This window comes from Rattus norvegicus, chromosome 1, assembly GCF_021556685.1.
Source record: "Rattus norvegicus strain SHRSP/BbbUtx chromosome 1, alternate assembly SHRSP_T2T, whole genome shotgun sequence".
In the NCBI taxonomy this organism is placed as follows: Eukaryota; Metazoa; Chordata; class Mammalia; order Rodentia; family Muridae; genus Rattus; species Rattus norvegicus.
In genome coordinates, this window is record NC_141534.1 from 207,617,698 (window position 1) to 207,643,139 (window position 25,442).

General features: G+C 49.9%; 1 protein-coding gene across 1 annotated transcript in view; it reads left to right on the forward strand.

The window, feature by feature from the left end:
* The window catches only part of Kndc1 (kinase non-catalytic C-lobe domain containing 1), a 48,339-nt gene that overhangs the window by 17,154 nt on the left and 5,743 nt on the right, over positions 1–25,442 (forward strand). Inside the window, 20 exon segments of the mRNA NM_001447224.1 lie at positions 962–1,076; positions 1,779–1,850; positions 1,937–1,998; positions 7,193–7,351; positions 7,800–7,877; positions 8,471–8,564; positions 9,105–9,267; positions 9,344–9,957; positions 10,235–10,379; positions 11,403–11,488; positions 12,524–12,933; positions 16,822–16,915; positions 17,001–17,098; positions 17,310–17,530; positions 19,943–20,056; positions 20,577–20,724; positions 20,826–21,005; positions 21,672–21,878; positions 22,502–22,584; positions 22,831–22,981. Coding sequence (NP_001434153.1) covers positions 962–1,076; positions 1,779–1,850; positions 1,937–1,998; positions 7,193–7,351; positions 7,800–7,877; positions 8,471–8,564; positions 9,105–9,267; positions 9,344–9,957; positions 10,235–10,379; positions 11,403–11,488; positions 12,524–12,933; positions 16,822–16,915; positions 17,001–17,098; positions 17,310–17,530; positions 19,943–20,056; positions 20,577–20,724; positions 20,826–21,005; positions 21,672–21,878; positions 22,502–22,584; positions 22,831–22,981 — 3,294 coding nt within the window.

The window sequence follows — 25,442 nt, forward strand, 5'->3', positions numbered from 1 at the left end:
CTCCTCCTCCTCCTGCTCCCCTTCTTCCATTCCCTACCTCTTCTGTTTTTCCGTCTTGGCTCATGGTGCACAAACAGTCCTGGAACTTACTGTGGAGTCAAGAAAAACCTTGAGTTCCTGATCCTCCTGCCTCTGACTCCCAAAAGCTGGGATTGCGGGTGTGTCCCACCACACCCAGCTCCTGAATGGTCTTATTGCCCTGGGCCATGCCATTAGAAGTGTTTAAGTTCTACACTTTGTGTTTTAAAACACAAGCTCATGAAAGTGAAAACACTCTTTAAAAAAAGGTTGAGCAATACCCTAGTAGTTTGTCCCGTGGGTGGACCATTTTTTAGCCTTTATTTTAATTTTCATGTATGGATGTTCTGTCTGCATGCATGACTGTGCACCATGTGCATGCCTAGTACCCATGGGGGACCAAAAAGGCATCAAATTCCCTGGAGCTGAAGTACAGAAGGTTGTGAGCTAAGACGTGAGTGCTGGGAATTGAGCTATCCAAGAGCATCAAATGATCTTAACCACCCAGTCAACTCTCCAGACCCTGACCCACATTTTTTTTTATCCATTCATCCATTCATGGGTATTTGAGCTGCTTCCCCTTTTGGGATCTGGTGAATGGTGAAAGGCCTTGAACCTAGGTGGACAACTGTCCACTCCAGTTTCTTTACAGGTCTTAGGGGTACCCAGAAATGAAACTGTTGGATCTTGAGGTAATTCTCTGTACTTTCTCAGAGGAGTTGCCATCTTTTCTCATGGCAACTACACCATTCTATGCATGAGGGCTCCACTTTCCCCATACACTCACCCACATTCATTTTTAACTTGGAGAACTTTTCCAGTCCCTGGCATAGAGAGTACTACAAGTAGAAACGGAAACACCATTCACACATCCCTGTCCACGGAAACCCTTCCTTGACATCAGAGGGAGACAGCATTCGTAGGTGATTCTTCTCTTCCACAGAGCCTGTCCCTGCAGGACCTTCTGTCTAAGCTAGGCCGGCCCTTCAGGGAGTATGAGCTGTGGGCACTGTGCCTCTCCTGCCTTAGCACTCTGCAGACACACAAGGAGCACCCAGGTAATGGGTCAACCTGCTCTGCCTGAGCCCTGGGCCCAAAAGCTGGGGAGGGAGAAAGGGGAGTGGCAAAACCACTGCTGTGAGCCAGGGGCAATGCCCAACTTGACCCAGCAACAAACCTAGGGGAAGCACCTGGGTCTTGGCACAAAAGTGGGGGTGGGGGATGAAGACAATTGCCTACAATGTGGTCCTAGAGCCAATGACAGCTCCCAACCTTAGAGGAAGTAAAAACTAGCCTTGGGAGGTGAGGGAAGAGCCCAGGATGTTACACTAGTTTGTGACCCTTAATGTTCAAGCCTGCTGGATAGCCAGGTAAATGGACAGTTCATCTGTACTCTCAAAGTGCCATGGGGCAGTAATCAAGGAGGCATCTGAGGGACCAGACTGCCACCCTTAGAGAAATATTGCTCCGACAATCTAGTGTTAAAGCTGCTGTGAGTCTGGAGAATTTAAAGGCCCCAACCTACCTCACCCAGCCATATCCAGGGACCATCCCCATCCATCCTCCCGTTTATTCTTAACTCGATGAGGGTGATATACCCTAACAGTGTTCCCAGGCAACTGTTAGATGGAACGGCCAGCCCTCCAGTGTCTTTCCAGTCTTGACAGGTTTCTCTGGGGTCTCTGTGTGGCCTGGGATCCCCTGATGCTGGCGAGGGCGCGGCCCACACACAGCTGCATCCTTGATCGGCTCTGTTGCAGCTCGCCTGTGCCTGGACAACGTGCTGGTGGCTGAAGATGGGACTGTGTTCTTTGGACCACCCCCTGACGATGGTATACACGGGTCACTCTCGGGGGCGGAGAACCAGAGCGACCTGGCCAAGGTGGGAAGAGTAACCAAACTGTGGTTGTCTTTCTAGGTGCCTACAACTCGCTCTTCTTGGCTCCTGAGGTGTCAGAAGAGAAGCTGGTGACAGAGAAGGTAACCGCATCACCTCTCGCGTCGTCTGCACCCTCTTCCCAGTGGATCGCGAGGCCAGATAGCCTAAACGTGGCACCCATCTCACTTGTGGGGCTACTGTAGCAGCGTTCAATAACGTCCTCTGAGTTATGGGCGTGCCCTGGGATCCTGGGCGGGACAAGCTCCGATCCGAGAACGTAGACTCGCCGCCAGTAATAGGCTTTTTAAAACTTTAAATTAAATGAACTAAATTACACTGAGAACCTAACCTAATGCAAACGCCACCCTGAGAACTAGGTTAGCTGATCCTCCAGGCTTTGGTTCCTCTAGGACTCTACAGAACAGAGACCAGTTCTTGGGAAGGAATGGGCGGGGCAATGTAGAAGCCGGGGGTGGGGGGGGAATGAGAGCAGGAGGAAGGAGTGAAGGAGCGGGGTGATACCAGACAGGGCAGAGAAAGCCAAGTTTTTTTTCTCTAGAGAAGTGGCCCCTGGGAAACTCCGCACAGGCAAGGGGAGCCTCCCTGAGGCCAGGCTTGCTAGTCAGAGGGCCAGGGGTGCTGGCTTTGGGTGCTGATGTTGAGAAGCCACCCACGACAGGCGAGGGGAGCTAGAACTACTGCCATCTGGACAAGAAAAATAAATGAGACCAAAATTTGAGCATGCCTGAGAAACTTGCCCTAGAAAATCAAACACTCATGTCATTAGAATTCTGGGAGGAAAGAAAACGGTGGGTGAGGCAGAAGAGTAATCGATAAATGGGTAATGAATGAAAAATACCCACTTATGGCAAAAGACATAAGTCTACACGTTCAAGAAAAGAAACGGAAAAGAAAAAAAAAACTGATACACCTAAAGAAACCAGCACCACTTGGTAGTAAAACCTCTGAAAGCTGAAGGCTGAAAGAGAAACAGTTTATCTATGTTCAGGATACAGTTCAAATGGCAACTGACTTCCTTCCTGATGACCTGAGAAGTGGAGACCTTTCACCTAGAGTCCTTTGTTCAGCAAAACCCCTATGTGTCAAGATGCTCTCAGAAGGAAAAACAAAAAGAACTAAAAATGTATCACAGACAAGAATAGCGTGCTACTTTCTAAACAGCCAAAAGACTGGGCTGGCAAGATGATTCAGTGGCTGAAACGCCTGCCTGCTGAGTAAAGCCCAGCTTTTTGGCTTCAAGTCCTAGAATGCAGGGGGTCTGTAGAGAAAACTGGCACTACAGAGTTGTCCTCTGGTATACACACACACACACACACACACACACACACACACACACACACACACACACCATCCACACACAATAATAATATGGTTTTGGGGCTATGTTAAGTATAAAGACTGGGCAGAGAGATGGCTCAGTGGCCCAGAGCAAGTTTCAGCGTTTATTCCCAGCAGCCAGAGCAGGTGACTTCCCCTGTAACCCCAGCTCCCGGTTATCAGATAACAGCTTCATTTGTTTATAGATGTGTGTACTTAAAACAGTCGCAAGTGGGAGAAGAGAACAGGATGCAGAGGGCAGTACGCAGGCTTGTAAGATGTTTACACTGGTGCGCTGTGCAGACGAGCCACTAGGAAGACAACCTGGTAGACAGAGAGTTGCCCTAGAAACAGGACAGGTGAGGCAGAAGGGAACTGTGAGCAAGAAAAGCAGGAAGCTAGAAAGCTGGCACCAGGACGGTAGGCAGCAGACACCTCAGCAGCTTCTCCATGCACTCGGGGGTTTGGCTGAGATGCACACAAAGCCCACAGCTCCGCCAACAGGAAATAAATTGCTGTGATGGTCCACAGCTATCAAGAGACTTGAGCTTACAATTTGAAGACTCCTAGCGCAGTGGCTCTCAACCTTCCTAATGCTGAGACCCTTTAATACAGTGCCGCATGTTGTGATCACCTCCAACCATAAAATTGTTTTCATTTCTACTTCATAACTCTGATTTTTACTACTGTTGTGAACCATAATGTAAATTTTAGAGATAGGGGTTTGCCAAAGGAGTTGCAACCCACAGGTTGAGAACCACTGTTGTACTAGAAAATCATACTGATATATAAAGAAAGAATAACCTTTTTCCTACATGATCTTATCCAGAAAACAAATGAGGAAAATCACTTCCCAGTTTGGTTTTATAAAGCTCATTTCCCCCGATACTCAAATTAAAGAGAGTACAATTTTTTTCTATCATAAATATGAAAACGGAACTCTTGGGGTATGCACAGAATTCAGTAGTATGTAAAAACACGCCTACACTGTGAAAAAGTAGGATTTCCTCCAGGGATAGTGAAACCAGTCTTTTTCAATAGTCGAATCCAGTTTAATGTAATGTATTAATGGGGAAAAAAAGGGAGAAAAATCCCATTGTTATATTAATTAATGCAGAAAATAAAATTCAACAATCGGTTATAATTTTATTTTAACAATAAAAAGAAACTCAGGAAAAATAGAAATAGAGGAAAGGTCTTCAGCCCTTGCTGTTGAAGCTGACAGCCTCAGTTCTTTCTTTTCTTTATTTAATGAGTGCACTGTAGCTGTCTTCACACACACCAGAAGAGGGCATCGGATCCCATGACCGATGGTTGTGAGCCACCATGTGGTTGCTGGGAATTGAACTTAGGACCTCTCAGTGCTCTTAACTGCTGAGCCATCTCTCCAGCCCAACAACCTCAGTTCTGTATCCAGGGACCTACATGGAAAAAGAGAAAAGATTCCCACAAGTTGTTCTCTGACCTCCACACACGTCCAACCCACTTGAAGCAAGGCAGTGGTAATGTACACCTAAATTTAATCCCAGCACTCGGCAGAGGCAGGTGGATCTCTCTGAGTTCAAGGGATACACAGAGAAACCTTGTCTTGAAAAACAAAAACAAACAAACCAGATAAAAACTGGTGTAAGCTGGAGAGATGCCTCGGGTTAAGAGCACTGGCTGCTCGTCTATAGTACCTGGTTTCAATTCCCAGCATCCACAATGTGGCTCACAACTGTCTGTAACTCTAGACCCGGAGTATCGGACACCCTCTTCTGGCCTCCCAAGGCACTGCATTCTCATGGTGCACAGGCAAAAAAGACAAAAACCCATTCACATAAAATTTAACAAAAAACAGACAGGAGAGATGGCTCAGAGGTTGAGAGCACTGATCGCTCTTCCAGATATCTTGAGTTCAATTCCCAGCAACCACAAGTTGGCTCACCTCCATTTAGAATAAGATCTGGTGCCCTCTTCTGGGCATTCAGGCATATATTAACACAGAACAATGTAAATCTTTTAAAAATCATCTTTCTTAGAAAAAATTAACAAAAAACAACTCTGGTGCTATAGATGTGGGGTAAATGCTCTGAATGCCTGGAAAAGTGGTACTAACGTTCTGGGAAGTGGTTTGTGGATATTTGGAAGCATCCACAAGGCATATTAGAGAAGTCATAAGCAGAGTTTTCAGGCAGTGGTGGCACGAATCTCAGCACAAGGGAGGCAGAGGCAGTGGGTTCTCTGAGCCTGAGGCCAGCCTGGTCTACAGAGTGAATGTTCTGGTCAAAATGCTGACAGACTGCAACCAGAAAAGGCTGGGTACATACAGTTTCAAGTGGAAAGAGGACTTTATTGGGAATTGGATTGGAAGCCATATGTGTTCCATTCTGGCAAATAATTTATAGTGTACATGTTAGTAATTTTGATAAGATTGAGTTTAGAAGTAATGGGCTTACTAGTTTTGTGGAGGGAAGTTCAAGACACTATGTCGTTTAGATGTGGCATGATTATTTGCTGAGTGCTTGTCGCTAGAATTTACAAGAGTGGAAAGGTTTGAGACACTTGCCTTACCTAACAGAAGCATCTGGAAAGTAGTGGCCAATGAAAGGCATTGTTGAAGAGATCACAACCATTGAGAAGAAGCCAAAAGCTAGGCAATGGTGGTGCACGCAGTTAGTCCCAGCATTAGAGTCAGGAGAATCTCTGTTAAAGGTCACCCTGGTCTACACTGGGAGTTTCCATGACAGCCAAGGCCACACAGAGGAACATGCCTAGAGGGAATCTCAGGAACTGGCAGGACTCCACCCACACAGGTTTTTGTAAGAACTCTGCTGGGGAAAAAGAAGTATTTTGGGATGATCTACTTGCAAAGATCAGCCTGAAAATGTTTCCCAGAATTCATTTTAGTGAGATCACCCTTCAGAACACTCAGACATTGCTACATCCATGGTCCGGGTGAGTTAGGCTACTGCTCCAGCCCACAGCCTCCCTGCAAAGAGCAAAGGAGTTAAAAGGGCCCTGGAGAGTGGAGGAAGAGTAAAGTGATGCTCCTTTGCTGGCAGGATGATGCTTAAAGCCTAGGAAGCAAGCCAAGGCTGCAGAAGAAACCTGGGACGTTAGTGATGTCAAACGTGTATAATGGGCTTTTATCTCGTTCATCTCAGGTGTTCATCACAGCAATGACAAAACTGACAAAAAAATCAGTTAGCAAAACATACTCTACACTGTGCAGCCCAGGAGCTTGAAAAAGTGGCCTTCTTCCACCCAAAGTTTTAGGTTTATCTGACTGTTTTGAAATAGGATAACCCCAGGCTGGCCTTGAACCCTCTGAAAGTGCTGGGATTACCGGTGCATGCCACTGCACACCATCATGCTTCCCTTTGATCACACTCATGAAGATCCACAGCAATGTCCCAGGCATGTGTGAGGAGACTGCACTGGCTACAGATGATGCATTTGGTGTGAGCTATCGGCCTGACAGAGAACACCTTAAACCCTGTGCTAGCCACCCCTCCATCAGAGACAGAGTGTCTGCTCCGTGAATGCAGAGGGCTGTCTACACAAAGGACCAGTGGGTAACCATTTGGCAGCACACTATTAATTGGGAAGGAGTCCCAGCTGGGCAGGCTCTCTACATGATTCATGAGCAACTTACTTCTCAAACTATTATGGGTTTTGCCCTCATGAGGAAGGAGACAGTAGCTTTTGCAGTGTCTAAAACCCAAACAGGGCGGGGAGGAGCCTGGTTCTGTTAAACTTGTAAATTCCCCCTCCCAGGCTATAACCCTGGGTGCCACAAATCTAGCTGAAGTGGAGTTCTAGGCACTGGGCAGGTGACTGAGCTGAGGGACTGTGACTTGGTGGTGGAAGCAGTCAGTCCTGGTGATCTCCTCCAACCTCTCTCTCTCTCTCTCTCTCTCTCTCTCTCTCTCTCTCTCTCTCTCTCTCTCTCTCTCCTGCCTCCCCACTACCCAGGCCTCTGTGTACTGTGTGGCTGCGGTTCTGTGGACGGCAGCCAAGTTCAGCGTGCCCCGAGACCACAAACTGGCCCTGCCCCGTAGACTCAAGACACTCCTTCTGGACATGGCCAGACGCCATGCCTCAGAACGGCCATCTGCAGCGGAGGCCATCAAGGTAACTGCACCATGGTCAGGCCTGCTCATAGTCTCTAGGGTTAGGGTGGAAGACTGTAGGATCTTCGATGCTGAAGCTGATGTTAACCACGGCTGTCTACAGAATTCCTCTACCTGTGTGGGCAGCAGGTTAAGGATTGCCACATCTTGTGCGTGGTTCTGATCCAGTCCTGCCGTGACTGTAATCACATCCTCCTCCCCCGCACCCTGCCTTCTCAGTTCCCCAATACCATGCAGCCTCCCCTGAGCCCTGAGACTCCCAGCTCGGCTCTTCAGTTTTATTCACAGCCCTGACAGGAAATCCAGACGCCAGGACTAGGATTATTTAGAAAAGCACCAAGGGTCTCTGTCACAAATGTTCGCCGCAGTATCAGGAGCAGTGAGGCAGGCTCGGCTGAGCCAACGCCTGCCGGCTGCACTACCCTGGAGGGACGTCTCCTTCATTTCAGGTGTGCAGCAGTTACCTCCTTCAGAGAGGCATGGACAGCAGCAAGATTCTAGCCCACCTGCGGGCATCCACCTGCAAGGCAAGATGACACTTCCCAAAATTCTCGGGGACTCCTTCATGCTCCCATTCGTACCCACAGGGCCCCACTTGTCCCCTGCTGCATTGCAGACCCAGAGGGACTCTAGAGAAGAGGCAGTGAGCAGACATTCCCACCAGCTCCTGCTTAGTTGTGCTGCCAACCACTCACAATGCAAGCACTCGAATCTTGAAAGACAATCTTGAAAGGCTGCCCTCTCTATCCCCACACACACACACACACACACACACACACACACACACACACAAAACCTTAACATAGGCCTGTCAACTCCTAACGGGCTGGGAGACCTAGAAGATGAAGATCCCACCCTGTGTAGTGGGCAAGAGCACTGGGTTCTCTGGGACGCTTCAGGGATTCGTTCTCCACTACCTTCAAATTCCCTAGAAACCCACCACAGCTTCACTGAAGGGACTTCTGTGGCTCTAATCCCTCTGTGCCAGCTCCCCTGAGCCACAGGAAGCCCCTTGAACTAGGCTGGAAGCTGTGTCTGGTGGCAGTATAGCATATATCCACACTATACCTCCTCAGCCCCAGTTTGCCCCGACTGACCATTTAATGAACTTCCACCCCAGGTTCACCCAGAGGAAGAGACCATCGGCCTCCAAAATGCCTTCTCAGTGGTTGACCTGAAACCCACCATGGCACCTGCTCCTGAGAGCAGTCCAGGTGGGTCTACCCAAGCCTTCCTACTCATCAGCCCCTGTACCCCTTAACCAGGCTCACCCCTATCCTCCATCACAGTCCTGCCCTGAGTGGACACCTGCAACATGTTTTACCCATAAAGCAGGATGATCAGGTCAAAGTGTGTGGCCTTGACCCGAGGCTTAGCGTCTCTCACTGAGGACTCTGCCACCTGCAGCTGCTCTCTGTCCTTCAACAATGTATGTCCTCTTCCGTAAGCCAGTCCTCCTACTGTCTGGCTTCCCTCTCAAGGGAGAAGAGACAAACCCATCCCAGCTTAACAGCATCTGGGCCTTCCAGCTATGGCTGTCTCCAAACAGTTCTCAGGCACTGTCATATACAGACACCTATACACACACACACCTTTGGGCTCCTGGGCTAAGCTTGATATAGAACAACCTCTGGGCATCTGTGGTGCCCACCTGTGGGACCTTAGTGAGGATTGACTCAGAAGTATTCGCTGATCTCCCCACGGCTCCCTCTCCTGTTCCCCTGTTCCTCCCTGCCTCCACCTGCTGTCCCTAGGCTTCCTGCAGGTCAGCAATGATACCAAATTGGTCGCTGTCCCTGGGCCTGTGTCTGGTCTACCCCCCTGCTGTATAGAAGCCTGTGAGCTGCCAGCAGCCTTCACCTCTGAGGCCACTCACTTTAAGCCCATAGTCCTGGCTCAGGACATGGGTGTTACCAGGTGAGTGTCCCCACTCCCTGCTAGCAGAGGCCCCAGACACAGATGGCCCTTCCTGAGTTCTCATCTCTCTCCACAGAGACCAGCTTGCCTTGTCCTCGGGGTCAAATGAGAAGCCCAAAGAAGGAAGTGGTCAGCTGGACAGGGAGGGAACAAGAAAGCAGGCAACTCTGGAGCTTCTTGAGGACACTGACCTAAAGATGTCCGACCAGCTGCCACATGGTCCAGAGCTGCAGGGAGCAACTCCAGACCCTGCTGGTGACTCAGTGCCCCACAGCTCAGCCACAGAATGCTCCTGCCCACATGGCCCTGCTCTGGTAACTCAGCAAAAAGGAGCATCGGGGACACCCAGCTCTCCCGCCTCTTCCCTGCCCTCTGAACACAGGCCAGATGGCCAGGGACCACTGGGCACCACTGTGCCCCCAGGGCCCGCCTCAGCCAGCCAAGGCTCTCGACACCCATGCAAGCCACCCAGGGGTAAGGCTGCAGCGAGTCCAAGCAGCCCTAGGGGCCCGGATGGTCATCCTGAGAAGGCTCGGCCAGCAGACCGCAAGCTCTGTCCATCCGGTGTAGATACCTCATCCCCCCCTAAGATGACAGCATGCCCCTCACTGCAGGAAGCCATGCGCCTCATCCAGGAGGAATTTGCCTTCGATGGCTACATGGACAACGGGCTAGAGGCACTGATCATGGGTATGAAAGCCATAGGGGCCACGCTGGAAGCCCAAGATAAGGGAGAGGTTGAGGGAGGCAGACCCGGTCCAGAGAATGTCCGTATGAAGGGGACTCAGGAGGCCACACATCTGTCCTGCTGAGGTCAGGCAGGACAAACAAGGGCAGTTTCCAGCTTGGAACCTGTACCTCTTCAACCCCCAAAGCCCTGAGACGAGTTAGCAGTGATCGAGGGCAAAGGAACCAGAAAGCCTCCCGTGTGTAACCTATGTTGACCTATGTATCCTTTGTAAACCAGGAGAGTACATTTACGCCTTGAAAGACCTCACCTTTGCCACCTTCTGTGGCGCCATATCTGAGAAGTTCTGTGACCTATACTGGGATGAGCAGCTGCTGAAGAACCTCTTCAAGGTGGTCAACGGGCCAGCCTCACCGTCTGAGAGGTAAGTGTGTGCACAACCTTCCCCTTCTAGCGTTCTGGGCAGGCCAAGCCACCAAACCCTGTAGGCTCAGTCATTCCCGCTCCTTCTGGCAACCCCAGAACAGCCCAGGACAACTCCATGGTTGTGATTGTTGCTGGTGTTTATGGTTAGGGACAAGAGCAAGAAGGGGAGGGGCCACTGAGGCTGTCAGTTCAACCTGGAGGAGTGTTGTTGTTGTTGTTGCTGTTGTTGTTGTTGCTGCTGCTGCTGCTGCTGTTGTTGCTGTTGCTGCTATTGTTTTCCTGAGACAGGGTTTCCTGGCTGACCTGGAACTCACAGAGTCCCACCTGCCTCTGCTTCTTGAGTGCTGGGATTAAAGGCGTATGTCACCACTGCCTGACCCAGTTCTACTTCTCAGTAAAAATTGTACCAGGCAGCCAGGCGTGGTGGCATACATTTTAAAATTCTAGAACTTGGAAGATAGAGGCAGGAGCATAGCCATCCTTTGAGGACAGATGGTTTACATACTGATTTCAGGTCAGCCAGGGCCACATAGTACAACCCTTTTAAAAAAAAAAATCAAGGGCTGGAGAGTTGGCTCAGCAGTTAAGAGCACTGACTGCTCTTCCAGAGATCCTGAGTTCAACTCCCAGCACCCACACGGTGGCTCACAACCATCTGTAATGGGATCTGATGCCCTCTTCTGGTGTCTGAAGAGAGCAACAGTGTACTCACATACATAAAATAGATAAACAAATCATTTTTAAAAATGAACAAATAAATAACTACAGACAAGTACACTTCCCCTGTCCTGCACCCAACCCAACAGCATTTCTACAACCCTGAGAAGGAGCTCTTGACTACACTCGACCTCTCTCAAGTGGCACTGTGGAGTCACTACCCAGGGCGTTTCTGACACCAGGGCGATGACAGGGTCCTGTCCTACCTAATGTACTCAGATGACACTCCATGCTGGGACTTCTCTGAACAAGCTCCAGGTCTCATCCGAGGGCTGGGTGAGCTGACTGGTGTTCTCATTACCAGCACTTCCGAGGAGCCTGGATCCCAGCCAGAACGCTCACCCAGCAGATGCTCACTGTCCAGCAAAAGGCCTTCCCTGCATGGACTCGGTAAGAGACCTGGCCTGCATCGTGAGGCCAGGCAAGAACTATTCTAGGTGAGGTCCCCTGGACAACTGCAGGAGGTATTCTGTTGTCAAGGACAGCCCTGTGTTGGAAGACATCCAAGAAGCCTAGACCTTAGGGCATGGGCTATCAGGGGACAGTTTCCTGTCCCTTCAACAGCCAGCATGATGGCTCTTCACAACTGTGAAAGTAAAAGCCACTTAGATACCAGAGCTGGCCTTCTAGATTGTTAGCCAGAATAACAAATCAACTTAGAACTCAAGGAGCTGGGCCTAGTGATGCACAGTACTGAGTACTGAACTCAGTACCTTGGAGGCAGAGACAATATGATCTCTGAGAGTTCGAGACCAGCCTCCTCTACATAGCAAGCTCCAAACCACAAGGACTACATAGGGAGACCCTGTCTCCAAAAACAAGCAAACACCACAATAAGCAGTTTGAGGACGAGAGACCAGGCAGCCATGTGGTGGTCTCTAGGGACAAGTCCATGGCTGTGATCACAAGGGTCTGTCTAGTAACTGTGGTTAAGACCATGGTGGTGGCTTCATCCCTATTTAAGTAAATCAAGGAGCAGGTGATCATGTCTTGGGCACAAAGTCTACCTGCTCCTGATGGCCAAGGAGCCAGAAGGCTACTGGCACAGAGAGAAGCTTCTAGAGTTGACAGAGTTCCCAGTAGCCTATGGGTTTGTATGTGGAATGTAAGTATACGACTGAGCTAGGTTTGATTTTCAAATGCTCCAGGAGAGCAAGGGGGATCAAAGGGAACAGATCTTGGTTGAAATCAGTTCTAGTAGAGGAGAGTCCAAGTCTCAGAGAAGTTTGGAGCAGGAAGAATACTCAGGGGAGCTGGTCCTGGCTAAGCCTGTCTCTTCGCAGGCACCTGAGTGTTCCCTGAAGCCCCGTCAGTTCCACCTAGCACAACAGCCATAGCTACCTAGGATCCTGGATAAGGGTGTTTGGGTTTCCTCCACGGCGGGAAATGGAGGTGCTACTCACTGACCATTGTCTTTCTCTCAAGGCAAGGAGAAGCCAGCCACGACCTGGGGCAGCGGGGGACCCTGCTCGCCCACAGCACTATCAGATATAGACTCTGACACGATCTCTCAGGGAAACTTTGAGGTTGGATTTCGGTCTCAGAGGTCAATAAAAGTCACACGAGAGCAGCAACCAGAGGCCGAAGTGGATGGGCAGCCCGGTCCAAGCCAGGAGTCGACCGGCAATGCCTCAGACACAGTGGCCCGGCTAGCTAGATCTGAGGATGGTGGTCCAGCTGTGTCCCCAGGTGCAGCTGATTTCCAGAACTGCAGCCCTGGCTGGTCCAGTGCCTTTTATGAAGCTGACTGCTTCGGAGCCGATGTCTACAACTATGTGAAGGATCTGGAGAGGCAGAAGGCCAATGGGCACACAGAACTGGAAGCCCAGAGTCCAGTGAGTGCAGGGAAATCTACCCACTGTGGGCTGGGAGGGCATTTGTAGCCTTAGGAACACCATAGGCAATGATGCTTTTGCTTAGGCAACGCTTTCAGGCTACTTGGGCCCAATGGCAGGACTCTGAGAAGAGCCTTTCAGGTGGTGTTCATTCTCAGTATTCTTCCACTCTGGTGGGCCCAACTCCCTTTAGCCTACATTAGAGGTTCTACAATGTAGGTACATGCTCCCACAGCAGGGAAGCAGCGAATGACTTTTATTTCCTGTTAGCAGAGCCCGTGGGTCTCAGATGCCAATAGCCAGGATCACTTGGTCTTTGTGAACATAAGCGTTGGATTAAATATACTGCGCATGGCTGCGGGTGCAGCAATCTCTTCCCTTTGGGGTCTTAAGCCTGGGCGAGAGAAAACACTACATGTATCATGCCTTCAGCAAGTTTAGGCTGGACTTGGGGTCAGTGGGGTCAGCAAGGGTTTCTCTGGCAGGTAGCACTAGGAAAATCCAAGGCTCTTTCCTGGCCAATAGGAAGAAAGGAGTCCTGACTTCAACGGCCAAAGCTAGCCAAGGTAGCATGCAAAAGAGCAACAGTTCTGGAGGTGCAGCATGTGCAGGCCCATTGTTGGGGAGGTCAGCAGCCTTAGCGTGACTATGTATGGTATATGTGAACTGCAGGCATCTCCACACTTCAGACAGGAAGCCCCTGTCACTGTAACATTCTGGCTTAGTTCTAGTCCTTGCATCTCCTGCTCGTCAAATAGGCCTGGCTTTTGGCATTTAGGGGAGTGCTGTGGCTCAGTTTATCTTCTTTTTGTCTACAGTTTCTGGTGACTCTGCTTCCTTCTGGTTGTTCACACACACACACACACACACACACACACACACACACACTATGCACTATGCACACACACATACATATATATCCAACTAAACCCAGTAGCCTTCCTGCTTAATTAGTTCTCAAATCATTTTTTACTCCTTCTAAGGAACCAATGTGTCTAAATTTTATAACAAACTTGGGTTCAAACCTCACCATAGGCAAAAGATGAGCTTACACTGCCCTTTTTTCTTTTCTTTCTTTTCTTTTCTTTTCCTTTTTTTTTGAAAGATTTATTTATTTTATGTATATGAGTACACTATTGCTCTCTTCAGACACACCAGAAGAGGGCATCAGACCCCATTACAGATGGTTGTGAGCCACCATGTGGTTGCTGGGAATTGAACTCAGGATCTCTGGAAGAGCAGTCAGTGCTCTTAACCACTGAGCCATCTCTCCAACCCCGACCACACTTTCTTCTTAACTCCGATCTTGTGACAGAGTCAGCCTGTGCATTTACCAGAGTATGAGTGTCACGGGGAGGTCAACACTTACGTCTTCTTCTCCATCATCCTACATGTTGCATGAATTTAGGTCACCTATACTTCTCTAAAATCATCTAAAACAGTACTCTATTTAAAACTAAACACAATCTGACTGCTGTTGACTATCGAGTAAAGTAGTCGTGACAAATGTCAGACTAACTTCAATCTGACACCAACTTTAATGGGTTCATAAGAGCCTCCTCTGGTTCGCTAATGCCTTAGTGCTCACAAACCAACCCCAGCAGGTTACCGGGATCACGACAGTGTATGAGTGGACAGCTGTGGAGACCCTCAGACCTCAGGGCCCATTCAAACCAACAGACAGCAGAACACAGCTTAGAACATAGCTCCCCTGTCTGCTCAGACTCTCCATAGCCCCTCATTGACCAGATATCCTAGATATGCACTGCCCTCAGGAGAGCCTCCAGCCACTGATTACTGATCACTCAAGTGGTGGCCCAGGTGACCAAGGACTTGACACTTTCCTTTTAGTTACCTTACTAATCTAGACATCCTCAGATACCAAGTGGTTCCATGTAGGGAGCCCAGGTCCAAGGCAAGTAGTCCATACTGCATCCCAAGCCTGGCTCTGATCCCTGTCAGCAAGGAGAAACTAGCCAGCTGTCCATCCAGTGGAAACCAGACTTGAAGCCAAATGTGTGATGTCAGAGCCCACACTCTCCTCCAGGACCTGACATGGGAAAGCAGTGTCCCAGCAGTTTGGGGCAGCATCTAACCGGCTTCTTTATGGAGTACTAGGCATGAGCAGAGAGACCTTGTATAGTTCAAATCGGTTTTCTCCAGTTTCTTTCTGGTGGATTCGCACCATCCACCAAGGGAGGGTGAGCCCTGGCTGAATGGATTCACACCCTGGTCTGCGGTGAGCCGGCACAGGTCACCCAAAGTGAGACCTGGCTTCACAGTGAGACGGCATCTGCCTAGCCAACCTCCGCAATGCAGCTAGTGGGTTTCCAAAGGAGACTTGGGGGTTCACCTGCACAGTAAAGAAACTCACATGGCGAGGCTTCTTCAAGCATAACTTGAAAAGAAAGACACAGCATCCCACCCCTGTCTGCTTCTTGACTGTGGAAGCAATGTGACCAGCTACATCCTACCCTTGCCACCAAACGTTCCCTGTCCTGATAGACATGTTCCCAGAACAGTAAACAAAATTAACTGTAAAAGAGAAAGAAAGCAGCCAGTGTCCCAGCCAAGCATGTGGTGCACACCTGTAACTGTGGAACAGGAAAGTTAAGACAGGAGGAGCATGAGCTCAAGGCGGTAGTGGACTACAGAGTGAATTGTACACCAGCCTAAGAGACAAAACAAGTCCCTATCTTGAAGAAGAGAGACAAGAGAAAGAAAATAAAGGAAGGAAGGAAGGAAGGAAGGAAGGAAGGAAGGAAGGAAGGAAGGAAGAAAGGAAGTGGCTAACAAACAGAAGGGAACCATTTTGGGAAGGTACCTGGCCCTGGAGTAGGGTCTCCTACCTCCCCACACTGCAGTCAGGTACATGGAGATTAGAGATACTGCAGCCTGTGTGTTCAAACAGGAAGCAAACATCAGAGCTGCAGCTCATTCTCCTGAGGTACAGGGACACAGCAACCATGTATCCAAGCCCCCTGTCCACACGGTCATCTGTGTTTCCCCCTGAAAAGGTGAGGGCCCTGGAGAGGGGGCTCCCTTTGGCCAGAGAAGAAAGGCAGCCTACCCTGAGCCCAGTGCTAGACAGGGAGACTGGAGACAGTTAGAGGAGCCTTTGGGCTACACATATGGGGCCTGGCTTTGCTTACTGAATAAGCCTTTGTCTTTGTAGACCCTGACTACCACTGATCGCCAAAACAGAGAAGCCACAAAAAGGTTTGCCCCTGGCCCTTCTGAGATGGAGTCTAGAGAACTCTCTAGAATCAGCCAGGTGGGGCCAACCTAGTGGGTAAGGGGAAGGATCCCTCAGGAGACAGACACATCCTTACACTGGGCCAAGTCTTAGGGCAGAGTTTCTCAGCCTTCCTAATGCTGCGACCCTTTAATACAGCTCCTCACTTTGTGGTGACTCTCCCGACCATAAAATTATTTCATTGCTACTTTATAACTGTAATTTCACTACTGTTATAGAGAATGTAAATGATATCTGATATGCGGGACATCTGATATGCGGGGTATCTGATATGCAGCCCCTGTGAAAGGGTCGCTCGACCCCCAATGGCGTCGTGACCCACAAATTGAGAACTGCTCCCTAAGATGGGGCATACGGCACTTCACTGTGCCTCCCCTTTCAGCAGTCAACCCACAGGCACTGGTGGAGCCTGGCATCCTTGAGGGATTGCGTGCTGGTTTCGAGGTGAACCTCTGAAGCCCTGAGGTGTCCCCTCATTCATCTCCTTTGCCCTTCTTATGCCAACCAAATGGCTCTGGCCCTAACACACACCTGCTCCTCCTGTGGCCACTCAGGCCACTCAGGCCGCTCAGGCCGCTCGCTTGGCAAATGTGCCTGGCACAGGTGCTCACGCTTCACCTGCTTCCTCTTAGGAGCTGGAGCAGCAGCTCATGATAGAGAAGAGAAACTACAGGAAGACCCTAAAGTTTTACCAGAAACTCTTACAGAAGGAAAAACGGAGCAAAGGTAACACCGTACAGCTAGCTACCTGCCACCAACGAGGTGCTCTGTGCCTCCCGAGAGCCATGTGCTGACTCTGGTCTGCCCACAGGCTCTGAGGTAAGGACCATGTTATCTAAACTGCGAGGACAGCTAGATGAAATGAAGTCCAAGGTGCAGTTCCTGGGCCTGGTCAAGAAATACCTTCAGGCAAGTAGCCCTCTATCCCTGCCCTTCTTCCAGAATGAGCACCAGGCCTCAGATGGGGTTCCTTCAGTCATTCTATGGATCAAGACCCATGAGGTCATGCACACGGGCCCTGGGTAAGGGTTCAAAATGCTGAGAAACCCTGGGTCAGTAGGAAAGTGACCCATAGACACACACTAAGTGGTCAGCCATAATTCACTTCCTTTCCCCACAGGTCTTGTACGCAGAGCGCTGGGGGCTGGAGCCCTGTGCTCTGCCCGTGATTGTGAACATCGCAGCATCCCCCTGTGATACATTGGACTTCAGCCCTCTGGATGAGTCTTCTTCCCTCATCTTCTACAATGTCAACAAGCACCCGTGCAGCGGCCGGCAGAAGAAGGCTCGCATCCTACAGGCTGGCACACCACTGGGACTCATGGCTTACCTCTACTCCAGGTGTGTCAGGTGCCCCAAAAGGACTCTCTGACCCTGACGTACAAGAGCTTGAGAACAAGGAGGCAAAAAGCAAGGAAAGCTCTGTCTGACATGGGTTGTGCAATTACTTAGAAACTTGTTAGAATTCAGTCTAGCGTGTGTTAGCTTCTACCTACTGCATGGCCAAGCTGCCAGCCAGAGCAGTTTGTCACATTCCCCAGAAGACTCCCTCTAGCCATGGTACTGGGTCACAGGGTGTGGCCAGGCAGTACTGTGGGAGAGCCTGGGCCAGGCCATTAGGTTGCTATACCATCTGTAGGAGTCTCCAGGTTACCATCTGAATCCAAGTCACTAGTCGAAGTATGTCACAAAGGGCCCAGAGCACCATCTGTAGTATTTCTATGGCCTCTGTCTCTCTGCGTGTGAGAACTGAGTGCTGCACTGCTTGCCCCTTTGTCAGGAAATCCACTCACCTGTACTCACGGGGCTATTCATAGGACGTGGATGGAATCTCATCCCTCCCTCCCCTTCTTCCTCCAGCACCATCCACCCTGCCTCCCTCTGCCGCATAGAGCGCCAGCCTTGTCTTGTTTCTAGATAATTCAAGCTCCCTGCAGTTTCCTCACTTTAATGGAAAGTCCTATGCCTAGATCTGGAGCCAGAAAGCCAATGTCACAGCCATAGTTCTGACACAACTTTTGAAGTCCTCTTCGAGCAAGAGGCTAACAACTTCTTGGATTCAGATCTGATTGGCAGGTAGCACTGGAGAACAATAAGGCAACAAGCTTCCCACTATAGAAGCCCAAGCTCCTGGAATGAACTTGATGTGCGCATGTGTACTGGATGTGCATATGTGTGGTGTTTTGAGCTATTGTGTGGTATGATATGTACTGCATAAGTAATTTACATGGAGGTATGTGTTATGGAGTATTATTGTAGACTATTACATGGTGTACATAATTGTGTGTGTGTGTGCGTGTGTTAGTGGTGAGTATAATGTACATTATATGCATGTCGTGCTTATGTATACATATATGAGGTATGTCATCAGCATTGTGGTGCATACAATGTGTGAGTATATATGGGGGTACTGTGTGATACGGTATATCTCACACCTGTGCTGGTGATGTATGGCACTACACCTGGGAGACTTGAATAAACATTTACTCATCCCAGATAGGGAACCAGTGATAGGCCAGCGTAACAGTGTCATCCAAGTCCATCTTGGTAAACCATCGAGTTTATCGGGGTTACACATAGGAATATGGGCGAGGGGTTAGAAAAGCATGGGTGGCTCATCAGCAGCTGTATCACTGAAAGCCCACCCTAGCAGCTCACCACAAACCTCTCAGGCAAACCCATAGGTCAGGTTCCTCTCCTCGTGCATCGCAGTTGGGCAGAGAGAGTCTCTTCCATACAGATGGTTTTTAGCCCCTTCCAGGCAGCTCAGCAGGTCTAAGCTCCTCAGCAGCCCCCACTACTTATATCTATACTTACGACTTGGGGGAGGAGAAGCTTTCGTGCATCTGGTAAATTTCAGATAAACTTCCTGAGACTTCTGAGTTGTTTATTTGCTCATAATAAGCCTCTCTGTAGAGCATCCTCAGCTTAAAGAGCCTCCCTTTAGAACCGGCGAAGGTGCTGTCTGGTGGATGTGAGCACGCGTGGGAGAATACAGGAGTGGCAGCTCTGTGTAGTTTGGTGTATTATGATTATGGTCTGTGATACATGCTTAAGCAGACAGCAGAGGAGGGCAGGGCCTTCTTGTTGAAGTAAGCACTTACAAGGGGTTTTCTCAGCACTGAGTACTCTGTGGGCACGGCCTCTACAATATAGGCTGGGTAGAAGGCTGCTTAGTCCCTGGATCTAGATACGGCTATCAGTGTCTTCATGTTTAAGTGTCGTCTCACTGAGGTAGGTCAGTGACCAAGCTTCTTTGATCTATGCTATGATGTTTTCTACTCTGGAACTCATCTGTAGAAGAGGTCTCTTGCTAGGACCCCTCATCTTCTGGTTACTGGTCATCATATTCCCCAGGTTGTCAAAGAGTCACATTCAGGTCTCCTGTTGATGTCCCTTACATGAGGCTTTCTGGAAAGTGCCTATTCTGGGTAGGGATGTTCAACGAGATGTGACAAACTGACATGCACATACTCGCGCACGCGCACACACACACACACACTGAGAACACACACATGCACACACACATACTGAGAAGCTGCAAACACACGAACACATATACGTACATGCTGAGAAGCTACACAAGTGTGTGCACACACTCACATGCACACACACTGAGAAGCTGCACACATAGACATAGTCAGTCACCTATGCACTTAGAATCACAGGCACACTCATTCACTGCTGGGCAAGGCTGCAGGGAGGGTCCCAGCTGGCCTAGGCCCAAGGCCCAATACCATATTCTACCCTCAGTGATGCTTTCCTCGAGGGCTACGTGCAGCAGTTTCTCTACACTTTCCGGTACTTTTGCACACCGCACGACTTCCTGCACTTCCTCCTGGACCGCATCAGCAGCACCCTATCCAGGTACCACTGCATGAGATCCTGGCCAATAGGGGTGGGATTATGGAGCACCTTGTTTAGCCCATGAAGGGCTCTGACAGGATACAGATGAAGTGTCCCTGGGAAAAGTCAGGGCAAGATAGCAGGATGGAAGGATCATGGGTAAAGGAACCCAGCTGGGAAGGACAGCTGGGGTCTTTGTGCTAGGGTGGGGAAGAACACTGGAAGGGCCCTTACTGCTTGCTTCCCCAAGGCAGGAGATTGAGGAGACCCAAGCAAGACAAGAGAGAGATGAGCTCACTAGCCTGGCAAAGATAGGCGGAACGGAAAGAGGCCTGTGAACTGTATAGCTTCTTTCTACAAGGCACCCAGGCCAGCAGACTGGGGTGGGGGTGGGGGACGCCCAGAGAGAGCGGTGGCAAACATGAGTGCGGGGCTCTGTCCTCCACCGTCATCTGGCCTGTCATCACTTGGACTCCTCCTGTACTCCTCACCGCTCACAGCCCACTTGGGGCCTATGCTGAGCCTTGCCATCTGCCTCCAGGGCTCACCAGGATCCTACCTCCACCTTTACCAAGATCTACAGGCGGAGCCTCTGTGTCCTACAGGCCTGGGTGGAAGACTGCTACACCGTGGACTTCATAAGAAACGCGGGGCTGCTGGGACAGCTGGAGGACTTCATCTCTTCCAAGGTGAAAGCTGCACTAGCTAACCTGTCAGCCTTATGGGCTCTGGCAGAGAAAACCACTGCTTTGTCCCAGGAACAACAGTGTCACCTCTTGCTTCTGCCTAGATCCTACCCCTAGATGGCACTGCCGAGCACCTGCTGGGCCTCCTGGAGGTGGGCACTGAGCGGCGGGCTGACAGTGCCTCTCGAGGGGCAGACCTAGAGGATCCTAAGGAGGCAGAGGAGGACACCAGACCCTTTAATGCCCTCTGCAAGAGGTTCTCAGAGGATGGCATCACCCGGAAGGTGGGAACCTGTACTGGGGAAGGTTTCTCTAGGCAGTAATGCATTCTGGAGGACATAGTGTGTGCATGCATACAGAGGCATGCACAGCTGTCCACATAGACACATATGCAGAAACAAACCATGCATGTACACACACCCAATGCAGACAGGCACTTGTGCATATAAAGACAAATGCACAGATAGATGTGTACACACACACACACACACACACACACACACACACACACACTTGTATGCATATAAGTAACTGTTTCTTATTCATGACCCAGGCACTTCCCTACAGGGCTGGTATTTCCTGCCCTGTGGAAGGAAAGCCATGGACTAACAGGGTTCATTCTATCCAAGCCAGAGTATTATTGCAATTCCCTGAACTCACCTCCCTGATCCCCAGGGCAGAGACCTGAGTGGAAGAATCCACTGGGGTCAGTGGATGGTCTTTCCACCAATACAAGGCGACAGCACTAAGTCTGAGCAATGTGTGTGGGTGATCTGCCCAAGTGAGTAGGACAGGTATTCTGCCAACAAGCCTGGATGGAAGGCACTTAGCCTCTGACATTACTTGGGTCAGTCTGAAGAGTCCTAGGTTGGACCAGCCTATCCTCACCCTGCCATATCTAGCTAGCCTGGCCTACTCAGCCTTGAGGGGGGCACCTGTCTTATTTGCAGAGCTTCTCCTGGAGGCTGCCTCGGGGCAATGGGCTAGTGCTGCCACATCATAAGGAGCGCCAGTACACCATTGCGTCAGCCCTGCCAAAGCCCTGCTTCTTTGAAGACTTCTACGGCCCCTATGCCAAAGCCAGTGAGAAGGGTCCTTACTTCTTGACAGAGTACAGCACCAACCAGCTCTTCACGCAGCTGACCCTCCTGCAGCAGGTATGTGGGAGCTGGGACATCAGGAAGGGGACACAGAGCTCTACATTTGGGCCAGCTGCTGGTGTCATGGTGTGGGCTCAGGGATACTCTGGTGCTGGCCTCAGCAGATACTTCATAGAGGGGAAGATGGATGGTCAGCAGAAGGACCTGGTTGCTAGGTGCACGAGTTCTGTCTTTAAAGCAGGGAGACCCAGCCCAGCAGGATTCTCCTCTCCAGCTACACAGGGCACACAGAATACCATGCACTGTGCATTCACCTGCCAATACGTCCTCATGTTCTTACCCAGCCCTGGGCACTGATCAGCTACTCCCTCTGTTCCTCTCCTCAGCCCAGAGCCCAGGCAAGTCCTACCCAGGTCTTCAACATCATGTAACCCAGGGTCATGAGTCAGGTGACAGCACTGGGTGACCCTAGTTACTATCATCAGACCCTAGCAGTGTCACGACCCCTGAGGTGACCTGCACATAGCAAACTCTACCAGCCCAGACATGACACACTTGGCAGGTTGACTACAGGTTACACAGATGGCTTCAAAATACTGAAGTCCTCTTTGGGACATTGCCTTGGACATCAGCCCACTTGGGAACAGTGGACTGACCATCTGCTTCTCTGTCTCCAACAGGAATTGTTTCAAAAGTGCCACCCTGTCCACTTCCTAAATTCAAGGGCCCTGGGTGTCATGGACAAAAGTGCAGCCATTCCTAAGTGAGTGTCCACTCCTGAAGGTGGCTCTGAAATCCTTGGTTTTGAAAGTTGGTGAGAGAGTCTGAGGGGAGGGCAACTCTACCAAGAGCTCTGTGGACGCGCCTGGTTGAAGGGAGACACTTGCTTCTCATCCTGAGAGAAGATGCCTTTACTTCCTCCCAGTCTACAGAGAGGCTCCAAAACCTCAGGGCTTGGCAGGACAAATTCTCACACCCTTGGTGACCTGCACCATATTTTTTCTTCCAGAGTCAGCTCTTCTGAGTCTCTTTCAGCCAAAACCTGCAGTCTATTCCTACCCAATTATGTCCAGGACAAATACCTGCTACAGCTTTTAAGAAATGCAGATGATGTCAGCACCTGGGTGGCAGCTGAAATTGTGACCAGTCATACCTCCAAGGTAGACATCTCCATTGCTCAGAGGTGGAAATGACTTACAGGGTCCACAGTGTCCCTGTGAGATCACAGTCAATCTCTTCTCTGGGTGTAGGGAATCCCACACTTTGTGTCTCAGCGCTATAGTCAACCCAAAGCCAATGGAAAGAGTGAAGCCCTTACTAATGCCAACAGAAACACCCAACACTGAGTGCATGGCAGTCACAACCCATCGTGACATACTGTTTCCTCTTTCTACTGGGGCTGATCCAGATCTGTGGATCACTTGGAAAGTGGGATGTATGAAACCTCCATCAGAGCACTGTACAGGAAACTCTACACAGTCTCTTATATACACACGATCACTCATTCAGTTCTTTTTACACACATGTAATCCTTCACACATGGTCCCTCACAACATATGGTCACACACACACACACACACACACACTGGGGTTGAGAGGGCAGGAAGGAGAAAGAGAAAAAGAAACCGACTGTCTCATGGACACAAGTCTCTCACAGTTCCTTGTAGTCACAGCCCCTCACACACTATTCTTTACACAGCTATCAGCTTACCTGTAACTATAGCAGGATGCCTGATGGAAGCAAGTTAAAAGTATGGCTCCAGAGTCCTCAGTCTATCATGGTAGGGATGGCAAGATGGAGCTGCTCACAATGGTGGTTAAGGAAGAAAGCTGAGACAAGAAGGAGCCAGAACACATCCTTCAAAGACATGCCTTTTCAGACTCAGTCCAACCACTATGCCCATCCTTTCCCAGTTTTGTCATACTCCATTCAGATTTTGAAACAGTGGAATGAACCATTCATTAGACTAGCGTCCTCATACTCTAATGGCCAATAGAAATGGAAACATAGAGATGTGGCTTACAAAATTGGGTGTTTCCCAGTCCAATCAGGTCAACAATAGGATTAACCATCGAATAGATAGTTTCTTACACACGTAATCCTCATACAAACTTTTTCACACTCACCACACAGCTCTCACACACAAAAAAGTCCTCACACTAACTCCCTAGTGCACAGTGGCTCACACTAACTCCCTAGTGCACGGTTGTTCACACTCATTTCCTCACTTAGCTCCTCACACACAGTCCATCACCATCCTTTACATTCAATTACTCCATCTTATTCCTTCACACCTACAGACTCCCAAACACAAACGTCTTCTCACACAGCCCCCCACATGCAAAATCCTTCACACACAGAACTATTGCTCACATGTGTTCATCTTCCTCAGTTTCTCTCATGCACACTCCCTCACCCCAAGTCCAGTCACAGTACACTCCCATCACCATAGTATCTTATCCCATCTTTCCCTGAGCCTTTCAGGGTATGATTTGTCCCCCTGAGCTTCCCTGCTTGCACTAAGGCAGTGATCTTCCTGACTAAATTGTGAGCCACTATTTCTCCCCAGCAGATCCCACACTACAGGCTCTCAGGCGTCTTGTGGGTTCCTAATACTTTGCTCAGTACCTGGTCAAGGTCAAGGTCCAGCTTTTGCAGACCCAATCCTAGTTCCCCCTTAAGTCCTATGGGCCTTGAGCTAGACCGGGTACAACCTGGACTGCTCACAGACAAGTTCTGGCAGCCTGAAAGGGACAGTCATAGTGCTCCTACGGGATGAAACATCATGACCAAAGAGCAAGTTGGAGAGGAAAGGGTTTATTCAGCATCACGTCCATAAGTGAAAGAGTTGGGATCAGAGCTCAAACAGGATAGGAACCTGGAGGCAGAAACTGATGCAGAGGCCACGGAAGGGTGCCACTTACCAGCTTGCTCATCATGGCTTGTTCAGCCTGCTGTTTTATGGAACCCAGGACCACCAGCCCACATATGTCACCACCCACAATGGACGGGGCCCTTCCCCATCAAACATGAATTTAGAAAATGCTGTAGAGGTCTGCGCACAGCCCTATCTTGTGGAACCATTTTCTCAGCAGAGGTTTCCTCCTGTCAGATGACTCCAGTTTGTGTCAAGTTGACATAAATCTAGCCAGCACAGTGACTGTAGCTTGCCTTGGGTCAGTGCCTCCTTCCAGGTTCCCGCCCAGGAAGAGCCAATGTCCACAGCTTCTCAAGACAGTTCTCCCAATCCTGAAGGTCTGCACTTCACCCGGTGAGCAGTCTATTACCCAGGGCTCTAATGTATCCCCTTAGGATGGAGTGGGTTCCTTCCCACACAGACAAACAAAAGGGTTGGCTGAGCATCAGGACACAAAGGCTCTGTCTATGCTGCAGCTTCTTCCTCTTCAGCATGAAAAGTTGAGACCTCACACCGGGTGGGCACCCTTCACCACCACGTCCACAGCTCCCTTAAAGATAAATCAAACCCAATGATCAGGGCTCTCCCAGCATGAAACCCACACTATCTATACAAATTCACCATCCACATTTCTGCCAGGACACGGCAACTGAAGACTTGGGCTACTCAGTTTGCTATGATGCTCTCTGGGCATCATGGGTAA